Raw genomic sequence first — 22424 nt, forward strand, 5'->3', positions numbered from 1 at the left:
CTCCATACTTGGCTTCCCAAGCATACCCTCACAACAATCCTCTCGGGCACATTTTATGGTGGGGTGGAGAATGGAATCTGGTTCTTCCTGATTTTCTAACTCGCTCACCACTATATGACCCTGGCTTTCATGGACTGAGACTAGAAAATCCACATGGCTGGATGTGGCGTGTCTTTTTATTAAACATTTGGCTTGACTTCAAGTTCATTAATGATCCCAATTTTATAAGTTTCTCTTAGGGCAAGTTCTCTTCTTTTGGGCCAAACTTGGGTTGGATGAAATATGGGGAAATTTATGATAAACGTGTGTTTTGTTCCCTATGTGGCATGTAGCAACCAGAGAGAGGGGAGATATTTAGACTGGAAAAGCAAGTGTTAAACAGCCCCCTTTCTCAGCACCTCTGACACCAACCTGATTTGCATCCGGTACAGCTGCTTTGAACTTAAAAAAGAGAGCCCAACTTCAATGGAAGAGTGCTGCCTACCCCTTGCTCAGGCTAATCCCATCTGTGTTCTCTTCCCCCTCTCCTTCAATCCCCCTCCCCACCATCATCATCCTCCCCCAGCTACATACAACACCATTCAGTCCTGATAGAGGGAGAAAGAGCACAATAGAGCACTATGCATTCTACCACCATAGCATCGTTTTGTGTTGATGTCTATGGAGGCTACAAAGGTGCCATGCTTTTTTCTTAGCATTTTAAAAAGACTAAACATATTTAATGCTTTGCGACAGCAAGCCATGCTTACCATTTCTATAATGCAGAAGGGAAAATGTAAGACTCGTACCAGGAAAAAGCTCAGCACATTTCCTTATCACAGTTTTTTTTAAGCATCCGTGTTTGAGTAAACCTTAACCTCCCAGTGTTTTCCATTCTGCTGGGTTTTTTTATCGTAAAAGATTCTGCCTTAAACTTATAACTGTATTCCCCGAATAGTCTCAATATATCTATGTCAAGTAGAATTATTACTCCCTTGTTTTCAAGGTGATAAATGGGGGCATGGGATGGGTCACTATCTTTGTTTTGTTTTCCACAGATATATTTATGTTGTTTGTTCTTTTTGTCTGTACTTAAGTGAAGGCCTTGTGAATGCCCATTTATTCATCCTTCACTTCACAACTGCATTTGTTACTGTGTCCAGCAATATCCTTGCTGCAAAAGTCTAATAGCCAAAATCATCTGAAGCTCAGAATAGACACAATTGTATACTGTTCCTCTCCTTGACCACGGAAAAACTGAAAAAATAATTTAAAATCAGTAGAAATATTGTGCATTAAATTATAGAAGTTCCATAAAATCCTCTTGGAATTTTTATGTTTATATATTTTTAAGGAGCAAGAAGCCTGTCGGACCTCAACCAGGGCCAGAGCTTTCTCTTGTCCTGGCTCCCAGCTGGTGGAACAAGCTCCCTGAAGAGATCAGGGCCCTGCCTGAACTCCCACAATTCCTCAGGGCCTGTAAAAAGGACCTCCTCCACCAGGCATTTTGTAGAGGCAGCCCGACCCAACAATATCCGCTGGCCCTCCAGACATCCCCTCACACATGATCTGAACCTAAGCTGATCTCTCTATGGATTTATATTAGACTTCGTTATATTAGACTTTATTGTTGTATTTTAAATTATTATAATCACTGCTGTTCAACTTGGAACCCACTGTTGTGACTGTTATTGTGATTACTGATATTATGATTCTATGTATATTCTTCACAGTTTGTGTAAACCGCCCTCGGCCTCACAGGACAATGGTATAAAAATGAATGAATAAATGAATGCTGAACATGAATAACATAAGATGAGCTCAATCTTGGCTTATCAAGCCCATATTTGTCCTGCCCCATCTAGTGAATTTTCCTAGAACAGTTTCATCCATTGCATTAATTTCATAGCCAAGTTTCTTATAAATATATATCCAAGACCTTTGTTAAGGACCTTCACTATGGAGCTAGCAGAAGCTGTTGTCCCTGGATTCCATGCTACATCTTCTGCCAGGAGGAGAGAGGAAGAGACTCTTATGTTTCTCACTCCAACTACTATTTCCATTGATCACAGGACCTTTTGACCTACTTGGCTATAGTGTTTAACTGGGACAAATTGTTGTGTTGTTGTTGTTAGGTGCAAAGTCGTGTCCGACCCATCGCGACTCCATGGACAATGATCCTCCAGGCCTTCCTGTCCTCTACCATTCCTCGAAGTCCATTTAAGTTTGCACCAACTGCTTCAGTTACTCCATCCAGCCACTCATTCTCTGTCGTCCCCTTCTTCTTTTGCCCTCAATCGCTCCCAGCATTAGGCTCTTCTTCAGGGAGTCCTTCCTTCTCATGAGGTGGCCAAAGTATTTGAGTTTCATCTTCAGGATCTGGCCTTCTAAGAAGCAGTCAGGGCTGATCTCCTCTAGGACTGACCGGTTTGTTTGCCTTGCAGTCCAAGGGACTCGCAAGAGTCTTCTCCAGCACCAGAGTTCAAAAGCCTCAACTCTTTTACGCTCTGCCTTCCTTATGGTCCAACTTTCACAGCCATACATTGCAACTGGGAAGACAATAGCCTTGACTAGACACACTTTGGTTGGCAGGGTGATGTCTCTGCTTTTTAGGATGCTGCCTACAGTGGTATCATCTGCATATCTGAGGTTGTTGATATTTCTCCATGCAATCTTGATGCCAATTTGTGACTCCTCTAATCCCGCCTTTCTCATGATGTGCTCCGCATACAAGTTAAATAGGCAAGGCGACAGTATACAGCCTTGCTGAACTCCTTTCTCAATTTTGAACCAATCAGTGATTTCATGTTCGGTTCTCACTGTTGCTTCTTGACCTGAATATAAGTTTCTCAAGAGACAAATAAGATGCTCTGGTATTCCCATCTCGTTAAGAACTTGTCACAATTTGTTGTGCTCCACACAATCAAAGGCTTTAGCATAGTCAATGAAGCAGAAGTAAATGTTCTTCTGGAACTCCCTAGCGTTCTTCATGATCCAATGTATGTTGGCAATTTGATCTCATTCCTCTGCCTCTTCGAAATCCTGCCTGTACTTCTGGAAGTTCTCGGTCCACATATTGCTGGAGCCTAGCTTGTAGGATTTTGAGCATAGCTTTGCTAGCATAAGAAATTAGTGCAATGGTGCGGTAGTTTGAACATTCTTTGGCATTGCCCTTCTTTGGGTTTGGAATGTAAACTGACCTTTTCCAATCCTGTGGCCACTGTTGAGTTTTCCAAATTTGCTGGCATATTGAGTGTAGCACTTTTACTGCATCGTCTTTTAAGATTTTGAATAGTTCTACTGGAATGCTGTCACCTCCACTAGCTTTATTGTTGCTCAGACTTCCTAAGGCCCATTGACTTCACATTCCAGGATGTCTGGCTCCAGGTCAGTGACTACCCCCTCGTGGTTATCAGGGATGTTAAGCTCACTCATGTATAGTTCTTCTGTATAATTTTGCCACCTTTGTTTAATCTCTTCTGCTTCTGTGAGGTCCTTGCCATTTTGGTCCCTTATCATACCCATCTTTGTATTAAATGTTCTCTTCATATCTCCAATTTTTTTGAAGAGATCTCTCGTCCTCCCTATTCTATTGTTTTCTTCTATTTGTTTGCACTGTTCATTTAAGAAGGCATTCTTATCTCTTCTAGCTATTCTCTGGAATTCAGCATTCAGTTGGGTGTATCTTTCTCTTTCTCCCTTGCCTTTCACTTCCCTTCTTTCCGCAGCTATTTGTAAAGCTTCCTCAGACAGCCATTTAGCCTTCTTGCATTTCTTTTTCTTTGGGATGATTTTAGTTGCTGCCTCTTGTACAATGTTGCGAACCTCCGTCCATAGTTCTTCAGGCACTCTGTCTATCAGATCTAATTCCTTAAATCTATTTGTCACCTCTACTGTATATTCATTAGGTATATGATTTAATTCATAACTGAGTGGCCTTGTGCTTTCCCCTACTTTCTTCAATTTGAGCCTAATATTAAACACTGTAACTTGCCTCCTTATATGCATGTGCCAACTTATGATGACTCTATAGGCAAGAGACTAACAGTGGGTGGCATAGTGACCCTGCAGTCCCTTGCTAGTCTCCATTCAAATACTAACCATGTCTGATCCTGCTTAGATTCCAAGATCTGGTGAAACTGGGCTAGCCAGAGCCATTCACAGCTTCTCTGCCTCTCAAAAAAGAATTAACATCTGGACCACAGATATGAGTTTACAGTTCCCAATGCCTGCAGCAACTGAAACCTAGATAAAAGACTGCTTTCGCACATGTAGTTATTTAGCTGGGTTGAAGAAAGGAAGCATGCGGAGAAAGGATAAAAGGAAGGCAAAATTGTCCTGGCCCTCTTCTTTTTATGGTGGAACGGAAAGAAAAGAAAAGAAAAAGAACAACAACAATGGAGGTGGGTAAACCTTGAAAATGTTTCATGGATTTGCTCTTTCCAGAATATATTAGTGACTGAATGAAGAACTAGGTTCAGTCTACTCATCAACTGTTCTCCAAGACTGGTACACATACCAGGCTACTGAGTCATCACAGGCGCCATGTAATGATACTCTCTGTGATCCCCCAAAACACTCAAACCCAACCCAAAAACCAGATAAAAGGAAATAATGTGATATGATTGGCTTCATAGGCCATTATATGACCAGAGACCCCAGAATTTTGTTCCCTGAGCCCCACTTTCAGCTACCCCATGTATTTACAAATAGCTGCCCAAACTTTACCTATGATCCCGTGCCCCCATGTTTGAATCTTTCCCAGACAGGTGCATAGGGTATAACACAGCTTTCTCTTTCTGTTGCTGTATGTACAAAGGTCCATAGCATTAGGGGTACTCACATACCTGCCAATATGGCTAACTTCCTGTTCATCAATAGTCATCAGGCCCCTGATTAGTTGGCTACTCAACTTTTCTTAACTTGGTTTTGTGAATTGCAGGAACAGCCTAGCTGCATCATCAGATGCTAAGGACCAATAGCTGACGGATCACCTGGGAGTCAATCTGATCTCCTACTAGGGATTTTTTCCCCTTGTACTCAGCAAAAGGATTTTTTTTGGGGGGGGGGGGGGTCAGGAGCTGACTCCCATCTGATCTCTTCTGATTTTTCATCCAGGAACCTTTGTTGCCTCCTAGACTTTCTGAGAAGTACCAAATGCAGCAGGAAAAATAAAAAAATCCAGGAGATTTCCCTTCTCCCCACTGTAAACTGTCAGTTTGGGTTACAAAGAAATGAGCTCTTTCTCTTCTTACTTTTGCAATGGGGAGCTCAGGAGCAGTGTTTCTGGACAGTTATGGTCTGACAGAGATATGGGATGTATGCCCAGGCTTGTAATTCTCTATATTACCCAGGCACAGTTCTTTCCTAAATGCTTGTGGATGCATGCCAAAAGAGGAAGGGCTCTATTATATTAAAGAGGGATCAGTCCTGGTGCAAGCTGTACACCAATGTGAGTATGAATTATACCCTAACATTCTAAATATGGAGTAGCAGAGTCTTGGAAAGACAGAAACAGAAATATCAGCAGAACACAAACAGATCTATCTATTACTCTCTCACACAAAGCTGAAAAAGATAAAAACCTCCAGAATAAAATTCACAAAGGATTATATATAATCAATCCCATTAAAATAATGAAAGCCACCTATTCCAAAAGAATGTGCATAACCTTTGTGAATTCTGTGAATTTGTGAGCCTCCAGACATCATGTAATCAAACTGGATATGGCAAAAAAAAAATGGATTCCACTGAATCATTAACATCATGATGTTTTTCCAGAGACTGCCTCCATTCCATGCTTTGAGGAGTCCTCAGAGTCAGAAATATGATCAAGCTCAAATTCTGAACTGTGAATATCTTGTAAGGGGAAAAAACAACCCCAAAATGCTTAGATCTGAATTAAAACCTCTGGCGATGCATATTACAATTCCTTTCATACACTTATGTATTTCTTAATCTTCTTTAATTCTTCAGCAAACTCATTTGATCTACAGTTGAATGCTCTTTCCAGCATTGGGCATAATCCTCTCCACCATTCAGACAGTTGGCAAGCTCATCGCACAGCCCTTCGTCTTTGAAATTACCCCTCTGAGAGAGAAATTATCCCACTTTAAACACACAGCATCATTGGTCTGAGTAAACTGAATTAGCAATATCCCTCAGATAATGCACATAGCTTGCTTTCTTGAAATGCGAACAAATTCCGCTCTTTCTACAGCAGTTTCAGAAAGTGACGCAGCTTGCCAACCTGTACCATTCACCTCCCCCCCTCCCCTTCCGCCGCAACATGAGCCTGGGCTTATCTCACTGTTTTTGTTTCACGTTGTTGCACCTGCTGGATACCAGAGAGAAAATAGCTCTGCTCTGTTAATTTAATGTGTGGCTCTTGGATCACCTGCTACAAATCCCTGACTCAACTGAGTCTTGCACTCTCCCTGCTGGTTACTTACAGGAGGGCCTGGTGGTCCTTGTTTCCCGGGTAGGCCGGGCTTGCCTCGTCGACCCTGGAAACAAAAGAGGGGGTGGGGGAGAGATTATCAATAAACATTAGTGGCTAGGACAGAATTGGATTGAGAAAGTCTTTTTTTTTCTCTTTGATGAACATAATTGTCTGCAGAGTTTATTAATAGAAAGAAAAAGATCTAGCAGCATGACTGTGAACCACAGCTTGAGCATCCAGCAACACTAACCAGGAGTCGCTTTCTGCAACTAGAATGCCATTTGGAGGCAAACGAGGCAGAACTCCATCCCATTTGTTTTCAGCCCACTCACTGACCCCACCCAAGCTACATCCTAGAGGTCTGATAGATTGACTTAAGGTACCCCTGCTACCTATCCAGAGCTGGATTCAGGTATGCTAAGGCCCTAAACCATGTCAAGCGAAATAGGCCCTGCAGCACTACCAACGATGTGTAACACTTGACATGTAGAATTTTGTTTGTTTGTTTTTGAATGTACAGTTCTCATTATGAATGCACAGGCTGAATGTACAGGCTGAAACTGTAGTTTGCCTACGTTGTGTGTAAATCCAGTTTTGACCTCACCATGTGAACTCCCAGAATGGCTTACGTAACATTGACAGCTGGACTGAGGCAGGTCAGCAGCACTGCTCATGTTGTTATGCCTCATGGGAGCATTCAATATCATAAGATTTTCGCTCACTACCTTGTCGATGTTGAGGTAGGTGGGTCAGCACTACAGTGGCTGGCCTCCTTTCTTCAAGGTCAAGGATAGAGTGTTGCCATGGGGAAGAAACAAGTGCCCCACTGACAGTTCCACTGTGTGGTCCTCAGGATACAATTATCTTCCTGATATTATTTAACATCTACATGCAACCTCTAGCTTAGCTGGTCTGGAGATACGGGCTTGGGTGTCACCAGGACACTGATGACACCCAGCTCTATCTGTTAATTAGTGACTAGTTGAATACCTGCACCCAAATCCTAGGTCAAGTCTCTGGTAGCCATGGTGGAATGGCTTCAGCAAAGCTGTCTGAAGCGCAACCCTCTGAAGGCAGAGGTCCTGTGGCTGGGGAGGGCCCAGAAGAAGGAAGTGCATCTTCCCTGTCTTGACAGGGTACAGTTGACAACTGCACATACTGTCAAGAATTTGGGAGTGACCATTAATGCCTCCCAAGGAGCAGGTCAGAAAAGAAGCTCCCCAAGCATTTTTCCATCTACACTAAGCAAAGCTACTAGTGTCCTATCTGTCCCCAGAACACCTAGCCACAGTGATCTACATGATGGTCACATCCAGTTTAGGCTTAGGCTCACTCTACATAGATCATCCCTTGGTCTTGAGTCAGAAAGTACAACTGGTACAGAATGTGGCTGCCTGGGTCCTCATGAGGACCTGCTGGACAGATTATATTAAACCTTCTCTCCAGCAGCTGCATTCAGTACTGGTTGAATTCTGGATCAAGGTGCTGGTTTTAAGACTCACAGCCATACATGGTCGAGGACCTGCATACCTGAGGGACCACATCTCCAAATATGTCCCCTGAAGAGCTCTACATTCAGCAAATTCCCAATTGCTAGTGATCTCTGGCCCAAAAGAAGTGTACTTGGCCTCAACCAGAGCCTGAACCTTTTTGAATGAACTGCTAGCTGAGACCCAGGCTCTTTTGGAGCTCTCAAGGTTCTGCAGGGCCTGCAGTCTTCTACCAGGCATTTGGTTGAGGCCAGGCATGATGTACACAATAGCATCGATACAAGCCTCCCCCACCCCACACTATTATCAACATCATTACTGAAGCCTGTATACTCAGGAATATAGAAACTAGTTGTTGGGCTCCTGGGTGCCGCCTGGCTTGGCTGGGTTCCCTGCCCCTCTGAGGTGATGGTGGGGGGGAATGTTCCGAGAAGCCAAAAGGGTCTCAGAATGAGAAAGGTGACCAGAAAATGGCTACCCTTACTCTCCAGAGCTGGAGTAGTTGCCTCCCTACATCCAGGTCCCCCTTCTTCCTCAACCGCCATTGGTCTTCCCCTTTTCAATCTTCCCCCGCTCCCTGTGCCAGCCCCCCGAGCTCAGAAAGGGTGTGCATCTCCCTGCCCCACCCTTCCAGCTTATGCACTTTTGGCCAGGGCCGTGCCTGGTCTGGAGCTGCGGTGCTTCCCCAGCCTGGTCTTGCCACTGGCCTCAAGACACTGCTCCTGGTCCCGCTTTAAGCGGGGCTGAGCCACTGGCAAGGTTCCCTCAGAGTGCAGCTGCCGCTGCCAACCAACAGGACCCAAGCATGTCAGGTAAATGTGGGAACAGCTTACAACTTCATATAATGCCTTCCAGGTGCAAGGGATGGGTTACTGTCGCAGCGAGTGAGTCGAGGTGCTTGGCCCCCGACACTAGAATAATGAGAAATCAGATCTTTTAAATAAAAATATTTTTTTCACTTATTCATGGTTTTATTGTCTTAAACATATCTGTATGGATTTTCTGATTGCTAGCAACCCCGAGACTTTTGTAAGAGAGAGGTGGCTTATAAGTCCAATAAATAAACAAAATAATAATAAAATAATAGCAGAATCATTAAAAGATAGTTATCAATAATAACCAGCAGGAAATAACCGCTAAACACTGCTAAATATCCCATAAAATTGAGCAGCTGGCATCATTTAAAAATCACAAGCTGATGAAGGTCAACTCAGGTTTGCTGTGATAGGCCCAAACCCAGACAGTCTGCTATGCCTGTATGTTTTCTCATCTCTTCCCTACTCACCTTGCATGCAGAGTCCATGCCTGCCAGGTCTAAGGAGCTTTCAAATAGATTACCATGACAACATCATGCAGGAGGCTGGGGGAACAAATTAGCTTCCCACAAACTAGGATTCCAAACTGAGATTACAATGATGTTTGGAATCCTGCCTCATGTGAGACAAACAAAATTTCCCAGGTGCTCGGGGGTGGGTGGGTAGTTGGGAGGGCGGGGAAAGGTATAGACCAAGTTTTCACCATCCTGATGTCCCTGCTGTGACTTGTTGCTCATTGTCTCCAGTGCTAAGAAAGGGACTGTGGATTTATCCATGTTCCCTTATCATGAGGCAACAGGCAGGCAGAGTCACACAAGCCCCGGGAAAGCAATGAGAGGGTGAGACGAGGAAAATGATTAGTGCAGAAATGGTCAAAGAGGCTTACAATCACCTTTCCTTCTTTTCCCCACAACAGACATCCTTTGTGGTAGAAGACACTGAGAGAGTTCTGAGATAATTGTGATTGGCCCAAGGCCACCCAGCTGGCTGCATGTGGAGGGGTAGGAAATCAATCCTGGCCCTCCAGATTAGAGGTCACTGCTCTTAACCACTACACCAACCTGGCTCTCTCCAAGATATCTTCCAATTATAACATTGCATGATGATTCTGTCTATAACCTGTCAGAGCGAAAGCTCACCTCTTAACTACTGTAGTACAGCATCTCCAGGCATAATAGGAGTCAGTTTGTGGCACTGCCTCTTTCCCATATTCTCCACCAAATTCTTGCCAGGTACAACTGCATATATCTTGTATATATAGTGGCTGCTGCCCTTGCACTGGATGTCTGGAGGTAAATTTCCAAGTAACAAGTCCTCAAGGCTGTGCTACAATGAGGGACCTTTTCAACAATCCCCTCCCCAAAGCAGATGTGCTTCACCATACTTATAATTAACAATTTGTTTTACAAACTATGTTTCGGAGAACAGCAGTGCAGTTCTATGTGGAGTTATTCCAGCCTTGCCCCACTAGTTTCAGTGCATCTAGTGGGAGTAACTCTGCAAAAGATTTTGAAAGGTTGCTAACATAGGCAAGTCCAGTTAAAAGACATAATTTGCAGAGATTCTACATGCAGTTTCTGGGATGTAAAACAGCAATGTAGTTGTTACCCTATAAAACAGCCACAAATACAAATGTCCTACACTGTTTTCTCAGGCTGATGTTCAGCCATGCCAGAAGCAAACTGAATTATGTGCTTCCTACTTATTGATCTCCATTACTTAAGTCATCTGTCACCTGCTGAGATTCACAGTCAGCTCAACCTTGATCCCAAGAGCTAAGCAGTTCTATGGGAATCCAAGACCGGAAAACAGCAGCTTAAAATTTTTCAGCAGCCATGTGTCTCCTGCGATCACTTCAAGTGGATGCATTTCACATATGGCCATGCATTTTTATGGCAAGTTGTTGCATTTTAACTTAAGACGCTAACTTCTGAAAGTTTCATTTGTTTTTAAAAGTTTTATTCGTTCCTGGAGATAGAGAAGTGTATATTTTTAAACCCAGGCTGGCTATATGATTTTTAAAAAAAATCTGGCTTGTTTCATTTCAACCTGCATTTTATGGATTATTTCTTATTTGCCTTAATCATGTACTTGGCACTTTGGAAGTGAAATGTGTTGTATACCTTTGGCCTCATTCACCCTCAACACGGATATCTCAGCAGACCTAATAGGGGAAATAAAGCTGAAACAGAATCTGGCCACAGAGTACCTTACAGTCACTTGAGTCTTTGATTCTGATCCAAAGATCTATGTGTACTACAATATGCATGCAGAACTTCATGTGTTTTAATCTCTTCCATAAACTTCAGAGACAGCTGAAGAGTATGCAGAGAAGGATGAGACTCACCACCAGTACTGCCATAGTGGGCAAAGGAGCAAGGTCCAATCAGCATTCCTGCTAGCAAAGGAAGCCCCTGGACTAGGCTCCTAAAAGATTTAAACTTCCCTGGAATTACCAATTAAGATTCCAACATTTTAAACAGATAAATGAAACACAAACACACCCATACAGAACATTACATCTAAACCGCAGTAAATAGATGTCAAATTCATTAAAATTTTAAAAAGCCTCACTGTTTTGTTAAACCCAAGCAGTGACGACTGTTCCAGGCTGTTATATTAGGATGCATTACAAGAAGAATGATGCTTCCAATCAGAACAGTCTCAACAAAGTAGCAGGGCAATGTTAAGCCAGGGATGATGGGATTTTTATTGGCAAGCACAACTGTGACTCAGGTGCTAATTACCACAGCAATATATTACAGAATATCCTTCAAGCAAGATTTTTACATTTGTTAAGATAGTTGGTGAAGGATTCTGTAGAGTCAAAGTAGACATCACAGTAAATGGAATATTACAGCCTACACTTATTGTGGTGCAGGTTATGCACCTACTGAAAAATACAACTATTATTTTCTCCAGTGCGGTTTCTGTATTGATTAGTGTTATGTGCAAGTATGTGGGTATAGATACACACAAATATGTATATACTAGCTTCAAAGCCTGTTCATAAGAACTGGCTTTGAAAGGGTCCTCCTCGGCAGCTTCCCAGCAGCTATCAAGGCCACTGGGAAGCGCTGAGGGTGAGAGGGGGGTTGGAGGGGTAGAGGGAGCACCTCCTGGGGGGCTGGGAAGCACACCCGGTGCCTGTGCAAGGCTCCAGGTGTGCTTTGCTGGTCTTTGGGAAGAGAGAGCCCGTGTGTGCTTTGCAGGCCTTTGGGAAGGGCTCCCTCTCCCTGCCGCCCCGGCAGCTGGGCCTCTAACCTGGGCCCTGCAAGTGGAGCGGCGGAGACACAGACATGCCTGGCTCTAACAGCCAGGCACGTCAGTGAGGCAAGGGGTGAGGGCTTGGTGAGGGAGGGTGGGAGCTGTAGGGGCAGGGCCAATCAGGGTTCAGCTGGCTGCACCCTGATTGGCCCTGGAGAGGCCGGACCGTCTGTCCCCCAAGGCTGTTTCACAATTATTAAGAGGCACCAAATGGATAAGATGGCTAACAGGTTGGATGGTCACTCAAACACCAGTATAAGACCAAATACTTTGACAGAGTTTGTTTCCAAACTTCTTTTCTTTTTCACAAATGACTTACTTTTTAATCATGCTTTTGTCCTCATCCATTCCAATCAAGTGCTACTATTATGAAATGAAACTTGAGGGCCATTCTGCATCTGGAATGGCTGCTTGCAATAGCGGAGGAGAGGGATGCGCTATACACGTGACTCTCCCCTCACCTGTCAATCATGCCAGGCAGCCAATAACCTTTCTCCCTGTTTTAAAGGGGCCACAATGCAAACAATTTTTTTAAATTAAAAAAATCTCCATTTCTATGCCTATGCCTCTGATCATAGATGCACAGTGCTTATTTTAATGCCACCCCTTTTGGAATAACAAGCCTTGAAGCTGAAGAAAAGTAATTTTTTTCCATTTTGGGGGGGGGGACTTGAGAGACATGCTATGTGCATCAACTCCCATATTAGCAACCTGATGTCCCTTGGCTAATGTGGGGCGGTTTGGGGGGTGGTGGTTAGTGGGGGTTAGTTAGTGCTCGCCTGTTGCCTAACATTGATAGTGTGGATTGGTTTTAATGGTTTTAACTATGAGTTTTATTGTAATTTTTATCTTGTAAACCACCGTGAGCCTAAGGGAATGGCGGTATAAAAGTATACTACTACTACTAATAACAACAACAACAACAACAACAACTGGTGAGGGGCAATTTCTTTTTGCTCTGCCTGGATGAATAAATGAGTATTCGTTGCTCCAAACAGTTTGCTACAAAAAACAAAACAAAAAAGCCCCATCCCTGGGAGAAGGGAGAGGGAGGTGCTAATTTGCCTCCACACTATATAGTTGGAGGAATCCAGCTTTGTGGATTCCCCAACTAGCATTTTAAAATGGAGGATCTAGCTGCTGACTTGTTGCTGGGAGGCTGGATGCTGACAAAGTCATTAGAAATGCCAAAAATATGATGTCTGCAAGAGGTAAGTATCTCACTATATTTTCTGGGTGCTGAATGGCCCTGGATTCCCCCAACTATGTAGTGCTATTAGCCAGCAAGCCACACTCTAAGGAAATGTGTGGAGGTGAAGTAGCATGATCTCTGCCTCCATACTTGCACCCACCTCCCTCTCCCTTCTCCCAGGAATGGGGCTTTTTTTGTAGCAAACTGCCTGGAACAACAAATACGCATTGATTCATCCAGGCAGAGCAAAAAAAAAAGTTTACTCCCACCAGTTGATGCAAAAAGCATGCCTCTCAACCCCTTCCACCAAAAAATTAGGAAAAAAATAAATTTTCTTAAGCTTCAAGGCTCATTATTCCAAAAGGGGTGGCATTAAAATAAGCACCAGTGGCTCACTGGGGATTTGTGTGATTTAGGGTGGTAAATCCAGTTTTCTGGATTCCCAAAATCAAAATTTAAAAATGGCCAAATCATGGCCTGGCTACTGGATAGCCTTGGTATGTTGGCAATGTCATGTGAAGGGAGCTATATATGTCACCAACATGCCAAGGCTGTCCAGGAACATTTTCCTCGTGTGGAAATGGCTAATGTGTTCAGTGCAGAAAAAGGAGTAGATAAATCACATCAATATAAATATTTTGACAGATATGCTCTGATGTTCATTTTAAAAGACTGGATGTGTCTGTGTGCAAGGCTGTGCAACTTCTATGTTACAATTTCTGTATAAATCTCCATGTGCCAAGTAGAGAAATGCTGTCAGAAAATATAGCATGTGCTTTTCACCATTGTTTAAAACAAAGCTACATAACATCTGAATGCTAAACATAAATACCACAGCATATTACAACATACTTTCAGTTCCTGTGATGGTTTGAAAATTTGTGTAGATGATATGAAATGCATACAATTGATATATTTTTGGCTGATAAAAGCTTCTGTTGTGTAAAAACTATATTATATGATATGCTCTCATGTTCTTATCTAGGGATGGGCATGAACAGGCTCATGAACTGAAGTTTGTGATGAACATTGGCCAATTTGTGGTTCGCCAAGTCAAGTTCATGGCAGAACTTTGTAGCTGTTTGTGGTGGTTTGTGGCAGTTCATGAATGGCTACAATACCAGACAGTCTTTGTTAAATCTAAAAGTTTACAAAACTTCAAAACAAAGGGAGTGAGGAACTTGGAGGCAGGTGGAAGAAGCCTGAATCCAGCACCCCTTCCTCCTGTCTTTAGATTGCACAAGATCTGTTCTATATATTACTGAACCTGTGCCTGTCCTAATGACTGCCTGTCAGGTGAAGTTTCAGGAGGTTCAGGAATGTATAAATGGATCCTGGGCAAGCTAGATACACCAAATTCATAGAAGACCTCTGGCTGGCTATCCTCTACCTGCCCTCCAAGATGATTGGATTTACAGGGTCCAAGTTATGGCCTTTCAAAGAAGATGCCCTAGGAAAGTGTTTTCTGGGGGGGGGGTGACAGGGGGTCAAAGCTGCATGTTATTTAAATTCAAGGCTGCTTGATTAGGGAAGAAGAAATGGGATTTATTGCTTTCCCACATTATAATTGTTATTTTAAAGCAAACATTAAGGCTGAGACACCCTTTCTGAAATTGTTTGGTCCTTGGGTATCCTACATTCTCAAGGACTATCCTAGACTACCCAGCAGGAATTATGCTTCATCTAGTTCCTCAAGTAAAAGTGATGCCATTTGGGTGGGAGGGGAAAGATAACCAGGCAGCTGAAGCCACTTCTTTGAAGGGCAATGACATCTCTTTCAAGATGACATCTCACTTTAAGATGAATGTGAGAGGACTGAGAAGATTCTGAAATGCTGTCTTTAGACAAACAATGAATCATATCCACATTCAGGAAATGAACCATTTAAAAATAGACTTATAAATCAAAATTTGTATCCATATGGCATGTATACTTAGTTTCATTTCTATATTTTAGTTGATAAAATGTTTACGTAGGCTATATCCCATTTGAAACTGTAATTTTTTAACACTGAAATATATAGTTACTCCGGTAACTCTCAATACTTAGATCTATTCATTGTAGCTTACTTTCAAGAAAGTAATCCCTTTTAGGATGGCAATGTAAGACTGGAAAAGAGACCTACTGGCCTAGAGTATTAAAGGTCATTAGAAATTTTGAAGGGAACAATCTGTAGAATAAAGAGACTGGACACTGGACTGAAATAAGTTGAAACTGGAAGAAACAAATTTAAGGAAACAATAATAAAAATATGATATAAATAGATTGGAAATGTAAGAAAGAACAGAAATGGAACAACAGAGAAAAGATATGCAACTAATATGTATTTAAGATTTGGGGAATCAATAACTTCTTTAAAACAAGAAGTAAAAGTGTTGCCAGACCCTACTGGTCAAGGCTGGGGTCCCCTGCCTCCAGGCCTTGTCCCCCTAGCCAGTGATCAACTAGCTGGCAGGGGGACTTACCAGGAGAAAGAGAAAGCCCAGGCTTCCTCACCAGTGGCACACAGGAAGTGATGCAACCACACCAGCGACATCTGGCCAATACTATAGTACCTAGGCAAAAACTCTATGGTAGAAGTCACTCTACTAAGTGGCACTGGGCAACCCAGTCTGTCAGTGGCACACTCGCACCACAGCAGGAAATCGAACAGCCCTAATATGGACAGTCCTAAGGGGTGAAGCAGCCTTCTGAAGAAGGAAACTAGAAGAGGGGAGTATACTAGGAGAGGCAGTTTGATAAATGCGAGGGCCCTAGGATGTGAAGGGCTTTATAGATAATAACCAGCATTTTGATTTGGGGCAGGAAGTGAACAGGTATGTACTGAGTGGCTGACCCCAGAGAGAAGTCATATTGCCACATTATGTTCCAATTAGATCTTCCAAGATGTCAGTGTACAGCATGTTATAGTAGTCCAGTCTGGACATCATATAGCATGGATCAGTGTAGCCAGGCCAGCAGGATCTAAATACACAGCCAACTTACAAGCTACATGTAACTGAAAGAAGGGAATTCTGGCAACAGCACCAAAACACTTATCTATTAGCAATCATATAAGGCCTGGTCTACACCACCAGTGTCGCTGATTTGAGAAAATCAGGAGAAAACAGCTAAACCTCAGAATGACGTGTTAAAATCAGAACTTCTGCTGGGGGTTAGGTATGGAACACCGAATTGTTTATTAGGTTTCCAGGCCTTCAGTTGCCTGTTTCTAATATATTCTTTCAGGTACAGAACTTATTTCACAATATAACTGGTAGTGACACACAATCTTTAAAATAGGTAAAGCTTATATTCTACAGATTGTAAATTTTAGAATGTATTTCTATAATAACGTGTGCATGTGCATGAATAAATGTCCCATTCTAAAATAATGTCCTATACAAAAGAACAAGAAAAAGAATAAATATGATTAAAAATATCTCAGAAGTAATAGAGAAAATATATGTAGTTGGTTAAAGTATATACCCCAAAAGGCAATAAAGAACTATTTCCTTTCTAAAGCTACATTTCTGGCCTTTTTTTTCTCTGTGTTTGGGAGGGGGGGAGGTTGGTAAAGTTTGTTGATAGTAGCAGACAGACAATTTAAATGGACCCTGACTAGAAAATGCATCCTGCTGAGTGACTGGAAAAGAAGACAATTTGTTTGCAATGGGAGCAGGGAGCACATAGACTGCATTAACACACCAAATGAGTATTTCCATTTTCTTCTACTAAGAAAGCACTCATTCACAACTTCATTTCCAAAGCAAGCATATACTAATTCCTAGCTCAAGGACAGATAATTTGGCTGAGGAAAAGGAGTGTGTGTAAGTTACTAATTTAAACTTTATTTTCATCTCTGCTTTTAGTGTCTTTTCAGGCATTTCATAATCTTTGAGAAAATTCTCCACACAATAAAAACTTCTCCATGACATAAACATGAGACAATTGTAAAGAACTATACCATTATCATTTTCCTCTAGTGATTTTTTAAAACTAGAATGACTTCGATGAGGAAATCAAATACCTTTATGTTTTGATAACAGTACTTAAATTAAACATTATTTTAACCTCCTTCCCTCTCCCCCACAAAAATTGAGATATGCTTTTTTGGCAAATGAAATGTTCAGACTTGCTACTTTTATTTAATGAAAGATAGTATTACTACTTTTACTAATACTACTAGTATTAGGCTGATCCTACATTGAGCAGGCGGTTGGGCTAGACGGCATGTATGACTCCTTCCAACTCTATGAACTTGTTGTAGTGGTTAGGAGTGTGGACTTCTAATGTGACTAACCAGGTTTGATTCTGCACTCCCCCACAGGCAGCCAACTGGGTGACCCTGGCCTTGCCACAGCACTGATTAAGCTGTTCTGACTGAGCAGGAATATCAGGGCTCTCTCAGCCTCACCCACCTCACAGGCTGTCTGTTGTGGGGAGAGGAAAGGGACGGTGAATAAAAGCCGCTTTTAAACTCCTTCAGGTAGAGAAAAGTGGCATATAAAAACCAACTCTTCTTCTTCTTCTTCTTCTTCTTCTTCTTCTTCTTCTTCTTCTTCTTCTTCTTCTTCTTCTTCTTCTTCTTCTATCATTCTGAGCAGTCAGCTGAATATTTATTCCTCAGACATTTCTCTCATCCATATAGCTAGGTGTACAGACACTAGAGAGTGCTGCCACATCCCGAATACTGAGGATCTAAATGGGAATTATGTCTGAGGTAATGTAATGGTACTCCTTCTAGAGTTTTATCAGTATTAGAGTATCTGTTCAGGACCTTGGGTTTGATATAACTGTAATCTAGTAATATTTTTATTTTCTCATCTAACCCTTCTCAAGACACACATCATTAAACAATTAAAAGCATATAAAACATAAACACAGCAGCTAAAACACTGAGGAAATGTCAGCTGATAGCCCCAATAATAGCCTCAACTCTGATGAACTGAGATTAAAATTTCCCTTCCCATAAATTAAAGAACCTGTACAAGTATTTCTTTTTACTATGGTCAGTATTTAGGGATCCAAGACACATTCACAAGTATTGGTTGCAAATGTGAGGCTCAGGCTATTAAAATCGGTACCTGTTTCTCAAGTCTACTTCAAATTGCTGATTCAAATTTTCCTGCACTCATATAGCACATTCCTTTTGCGTACCTCAAAGTGCTTAATTGCTAGACACAACATCCCTCCAACATCAAAATCTAGACCCAAGTGGAAAGACAGACATTTGGGTGGACACAAAGAAGTCTATTTTTTCTTGCTCAAAACACCTTTTAGATTAATAGCTCTGAAACAAAGAAGTATGCTTTGGGGCACAAAAATATAGAATTAGGCAGTGTTTCACATATCCTGTGAAATTTGCTTATATATGACATGACCCCAGAGACTGGCTAAGATTATTACTGCTCAAGATGCCCAGTATTTCTCACATTTATATCTGTTTTGCTATATATTTTTGCTATATATGTGGCTGGGAGGCGGGGGGCAGGATCAGGAAGCGTGTTTGCCCACCCTGGCAGGGGCGCAACTTAGCATCACGTCCCAGGTCAGGAATTTGAGTGTGAGCACTGACGCCTCCCTGACTATGGAGACGCAGCTTTGCTGGCTGCACCCTGATTGGCCCTATTCCAACTCGGACAGCCAGGACACTCTCCACCCCCAGGGCTGTTTCACAAATATTAAGAGGAACAATGAATAAGGATATTGTAAAGTTCTACAAACAGACTCCCTTTATAGATGTATTTTCATATTATTTTAAATTTTAACTACGCATTTCTAGTTTTAAAATATCTGAATATCACTTATATGCTCTTATTTTGTAAACACTTTACTGGAAAATAAAGATTCAAAAGTGGCTGGATAGTTTAAGGGGAAAAATGCGTAGGTGTTCCATTCCCATTGACTTTGATTAATCTCAGGCCAGAATGTGTCAAAGAAAATTACTCAGAGATCATTTTCAGAGTAGAAAACTAAGCGAATCTTGCTCACCTCTAACCTTCTAGTTGGGAAAACTTCTGGAAAATAATGTCTGTTCCGCTTCCATTAATTGTTCTTATTTAACCAGCCTTTTTAACTTCTTTCAATTAAAAAACAACTAATGGCTTCTTCTGAACTAGGGTCATAACATTATAACCTGAAAACTTCCACAAAGTTCTACCAAATGCAATCAGAGTACTGGCTCATTTTGTTCCTCCATTATACGCTGTCGCATAAGGACTGCTAAACAGGATTCTTAGGTTATATGTGCTTCTGATATGCTTTTGAAGAAGAAAAAGAGGAGGAGGGGGAGGAGGTTCTTATATGCCACTTTTCTCTAACAAGAGTCTCAAAGCAGCTTACAATCACCTTCCCTTTCCTCTCCCCACAACAGACACTCTGTGAGAGAGCCCTGATATTACTGCTTTTCAAAGCTGTGGCGAGCCCAAGGTCACCCAGTTGGCTGCATCTGGAGGATGAGTGGAGAATCACCAGATTAGAAGTCGGTATTCCTATCCACTACACCAAGCTGGCTCTCCACAAACCACAAAAAGCTGGTACAATACATGATTAGGCACATCTACATCTCAAACATCCTGACCTAGATGGTTCAGGCTAGCTCAGGGTTGCTATGGACACATACATTTCAAGCAAATTCTATTTTATATCAGTTTAATTTTCTCATTTCTTCCAAAGAATCTTGGGATAATGAGGAGGACAGTTCTCAGGGACACAAAATATAAATGATTATATAAATTATATTAACATTTATTGTGCACAATCTATAAAGTTAAAAATTAAAAACACAGACAAAGATTGTAGGCTAATCATTGAAATCACATAATTATACACCATACATTTCTAAACCTAATGCGTTTTAACCCCAAAATAGGTGTTTCTCAGAGGTTTAATCCTGAACACACATGTGATACAGTAGAAAATGCAGCCAGTGAGAATTTAAAAGTTTAAAAATTCAATTTATTCTCTATGAATAACAAGATCAATTAAAATGGAGCGGAGAGATGTTCATTTATTAAGTGTTAAGTCTCCTTCTCCATGGCTGCTAAAAAGTTCTGGTGTGTGTCAGTTGCTTCTGTGGATAAATGAAAGCAGGAGACTTACACTTGATCAATGGACATCTATTTGTTCCGTTTTAATTATCTGAGAAAAAATTATCTCACTGGCAACATTCTGGATTAAACCTCTGAGAAACACCTATTTGGGGGTTAAAATGCATTAGGTCTAGCATTGTATGGTGTATATTATGTGATTTCAATAATGAGCCTATGGGCTTTGTCTATGTTTTTAATTTTTAACGTTATAAATTGTGCACAATAAATATTAATATAATTTGTTTATATATATTTTGTGGGCACCTAACCTTTGGGGTTCCCAACTTCTTGTTGGTTAGGTTTATTGCTTTTTGCTTTTTGTAACACTGCCCCTTTTTCATTTTTTTTAGGACAGTTCTCATGTCCAAGGCCTGGCTGACATGTGAAATTGTCTGGGCAGCAGCTATTTTTCCTCCTATGCATCCCCTTCTGTCTTATAGAAATGTACATCCCTTGATTTACATAGAGCTTGACACAATTAAGTTGAACATATCTTTAGCCTACTTTGTGGCTACAGTGGAAATACCTTTTCTTCCCCAGTTGCTTCTGCACAATGCTGCCCAGCTGTCTTTCAAGTTGTGAGGAAGTGTCTTCATCAAGACCCTTATTATGTAAATTCAGACAGATCAGAGGATCATAGTGACTCAGTTGGAGAAACTCATATCCTTATCCATTGTTGTTCCTCTATATATTTCTGAAACAGCCTTGGGGGTGGGACGTGTCTGGCTGTCCAAGTTAGAATAGGGCCAATCAGACTGCTTCCACATGACACAGCTGCAGGACAGGCCCACTTCCCGGCCTGCCGTGGATTGGGCCCTCATATGCCCCAGGCTAAGGGAACATGGAAGAATTGTGTTCCCTAAGCTCGCTGCAGAAGCCAATGGAATCTGTCCTGCAGCAGTCCCATGGGACAGGGAAGAGCTGGGCCTTCTAGGCTCGGCTCCTCCTCATCCTATGGTAGCCCAGAGGGGCAAAAATGCCCTGGCTGGCTTCGCTGTGCTGTGGAGTGGACCAGGGCATTTTCTTTTTAGTTTGCAGGAAGGTGGAACTGTGTTCCCTGCAATCCCGCCTTCCTGCAAAATAACCCCCCCTCTGTGCCCCCCCACAGTGGAACCTATCTGCCATCGCTGCGTTACCCAGGTGGACATGTTTCAGTGGGGCATCAGATGTCCTGCTAAAATGTATCCCCCATGGGGACACAGAAAACTGCAGAGCTTTATGCTTTGCAGCACTTTACTGCCGGCAGCCCGGCACAGCCACTGTTGTGCAGAATGGCTCAGAAAGAGAATGCCACACAGCTTGAAGGAGGCAGTTGTGAAAGAAACCATTCCCAGACCCAAATATCTATAATCTAATAGCAGATACCCTAATTGTGGGCAAGTTCCTTAAGTGAATGGTAGTCATGTAAATCCAATTTTCTGAAATGAAATGTTTTTTTTTTTTAAGATCCCTACAATATGTGCATATCACCTTTCCTCTTGACTTAAGTCAGATGGCCTGGATCCGTTTCCATCAGTTTCTGCAGTCTTCATACTAAAGCTTAGAAATAATCAAATTTGACTTCTTGCTCAGCAGACCATAGTTACAAGCAACTTACCTAAAAAGGTTATACTGAGATGAGTTAATACATAATGGTTATTGCTTTAGTTACTCACCCTTTGACCTTCTTTCCCAGGTGGACCTTGAGGGCCTTCTATCTCTAGTACACCCTGTAAACACAAACATTTCAGAAAAGTAATGTATCTCATGAATGTGATCTAGATATGTACCATCAAAATATTTAACAAGTCTTCAGTTACAGAAGTCTTTAGTCAACACAAAATACAGAATCCAATGGAAGGTAGTTAAGCCTCTTTTCCAAGACACTCCAAAAACACCAACAGTTCTCAAACCATCTCCATAATCTTAAAATGGGACCAATTAAGTCTCACCAGATGAGATGCAGTAGATACTTGACTGGCTCTTCCAGGGCCTTTATTTAAAAGCAGCCATTGATATGTTTAGATGTTAAAACTGTTTTTTATACTCTATTTCCCCTAGAAATCATACATGTTATGGCCAGAGTTTAAGATATGGGCATAATTAAAAGATGAGAATTTGTTAATTTGATTACTATGTTTTAATGGGGTGTTTTAGTGTTTTTATTGTATTTATTATTGTAAAGGC

General features: G+C 41.8%; 1 protein-coding gene across 3 annotated transcripts in view; it reads right to left on the reverse strand.

Moving 5' to 3' along the window:
• Window positions 1–22424, reverse strand: part of COL19A1 (collagen type XIX alpha 1 chain) — a 255136-nt gene that overhangs the window by 89970 nt on the left and 142742 nt on the right. For all 3 annotated transcript variants that reach the window (XM_077307567.1, XM_077307559.1, XM_077307577.1), the window contains exons 16-17: window positions 21914–21967; window positions 6432–6485 (exon numbers count right to left, since the gene is read on the reverse strand). In XM_077307567.1, coding sequence (XP_077163682.1) covers window positions 6432–6485; window positions 21914–21967 — 108 coding nt within the window. The remainder of the gene's footprint in view (window positions 1–6431; window positions 6486–21913; window positions 21968–22424) is intronic.

The sequence above is a fragment of the Paroedura picta genome, chromosome 1 (assembly GCF_049243985.1).
Source record: "Paroedura picta isolate Pp20150507F chromosome 1, Ppicta_v3.0, whole genome shotgun sequence".
Lineage (NCBI taxonomy): Eukaryota > Metazoa > Chordata > Lepidosauria > Squamata > Gekkonidae > Paroedura > Paroedura picta.